Source organism: Camelina sativa, chromosome 9 (assembly GCF_000633955.1).
Source record: "Camelina sativa cultivar DH55 chromosome 9, Cs, whole genome shotgun sequence".
NCBI classification, from domain to species: domain Eukaryota; kingdom Viridiplantae; phylum Streptophyta; class Magnoliopsida; order Brassicales; family Brassicaceae; genus Camelina; species Camelina sativa.
In genome coordinates this window covers 18,039,269-18,040,654 of record NC_025693.1, presented here as the reverse complement: position 1 = coordinate 18,040,654, position 1,386 = coordinate 18,039,269, and the positions used below count along the sequence as shown (strand labels likewise).

General features: G+C 43.9%; 2 protein-coding genes across 3 annotated transcripts in view; both read left to right on the top strand.

Moving 5' to 3' along the window:
• LOC104715387 overlaps positions 1-85 on the top strand; it is a 6,176-nt gene extending 6,091 nt beyond the window's left edge. The window contains exon 4 of the mRNA XM_019229983.1: positions 80-85. Within this exon, the coding sequence (XP_019085528.1) occupies positions 80-85 (6 nt within the window). The remainder of the gene's footprint in view (positions 1-79) is intronic.
• Positions 7-1,386, top strand: LOC104711281. Of its 2 annotated transcripts, none has more exons than XM_010427974.1 (3): positions 7-1,099; positions 1,194-1,267; positions 1,345-1,386. In XM_010427974.1, exon 1 carries the CDS (start codon positions 105-107, stop codon positions 1,062-1,064), a length of 960 nt encoding a protein of 319 aa, XP_010426276.1. In that variant the 5' UTR covers positions 7-104; the 3' UTR covers positions 1,065-1,099; positions 1,194-1,267; positions 1,345-1,386. The 2 variants fall into 2 exon arrangements, with proteins under 2 accessions (XP_010426276.1, XP_019084805.1); XM_019229260.1 differs by having other exon boundaries at positions 1,360-1,378.

Below are 1,386 nucleotides of genomic sequence, written 5' to 3'. Positions count from 1 at the left end.
CTGATGAGAGAGTCCTTGAAGATTTGGCTTCTCAAAGATCTGGAAATGCCACAAATTGTACATCTGGTATCACCAATAGTTTTGACCGAGTACGTTCTGGGGTCATGGGTTCAGCGCTTGATCATTCGTCTGGGGGCCTTGATCTTGATCTAAACAAAGTTGATGATTCAACTGATATGAACAACTACACAATGAGCAGTAGTCATCGGCCAGAGTCATCTTTTCAACAGGTTAAATTATCATCGACTGGTGGTCGTAGAGATTTTGATTTAAATGATGGACCTGCAGGTGATGATTTGGCTGTTGAGTCATCTACGGTTCTAAATCAACATTCACGAAGTGGCTTGCCATCACATCCATCTCTCTCTGGAATACGAGTGAATGGTGAAAATATGGCTAATTTCTCATCTTGGTTTCCTGCTGCTAATGCTTATTCAGCAGTGAGCATTCCTCCAATTATGCCTGAGAGAGGTGATCAGCCTTTTCCAATGATTGCCAATCGTGGACCACAGAGAATGTTGGGTCATACAACTAGTGTTTCCTCATTCAACCCTGAAGGGTACAGGGGTCCGGTTTTGTCGTCATCTCCAGCCATGCCCTTTCCGTCCACAACGTTCCAGTATCCTGTCTTTCCTTTTGGAAACAGCTTCCCCATTACCTCAACAAATTTCTCTGGTGCCTCTACAGCACAGATGGATTCTTCTTCAAGTGGGAGAGCTTGCTTCCCTGGTGTCAATTCTCAAATATTGGGTCCTGGAGTTCCAGTTCCGTCTAATTACCCAAGACCTTATATCGTTGGCCTCCCAAATGGTGGTAGCAATGGCGGAGTTTTGGACAATAGTGCGAAATGGTTTAGGTCAGGACTTGACTTAAATTCTGGTCCTGGAGGTCATGAAACGGAGGGAAGAGATGAATCATCACTTGTGGCAAGGCAATTATCCTCATCTGCTTCCTTACCATTGAAGGAGGATCAAGCAAGAATGTATCAAATGTCGGGTGGTGTTCTGAAGAGGAAAGAACCGGAAGGAGGATGGGATGGATATAGGCAGTCCTCTTGGCAATAACAATAGCGCAGAATCTCAGTAGGCCACATGAGCTTGTAAGCCCTCGAAATCCACAAATCTTACTGTTTCATGACCGCACTTTTTATTTCGCTTTTGCTAATGTTCCAATTACTTTTTTTTTTACTGTAGTTACTACGAGATGGACTGATTGTGGTGCCACAAGGCTTCATTGGCTGGCCTGATCTGTTTAAGATAAGGAATGGGTGAGTCAATTTGCGACTTCGCAGTGTTCTCAACCTTTTTAAGAACACAAACCTGACCTCTTGGTTTCGTCTTGTAGATCTTCCAAAAACAGTCTCAAATTCACTTGCTTGGCCATTCT

Bases quoted from the DNA above. Each gene is read 5' to 3' on its own strand.
- LOC104711281 (XM_010427974.1), top strand. From the start codon at position 105: ATGGGTTCAGCGCTTGATCATTCGTCTGGGGGCCTTGATCTTGATCTA.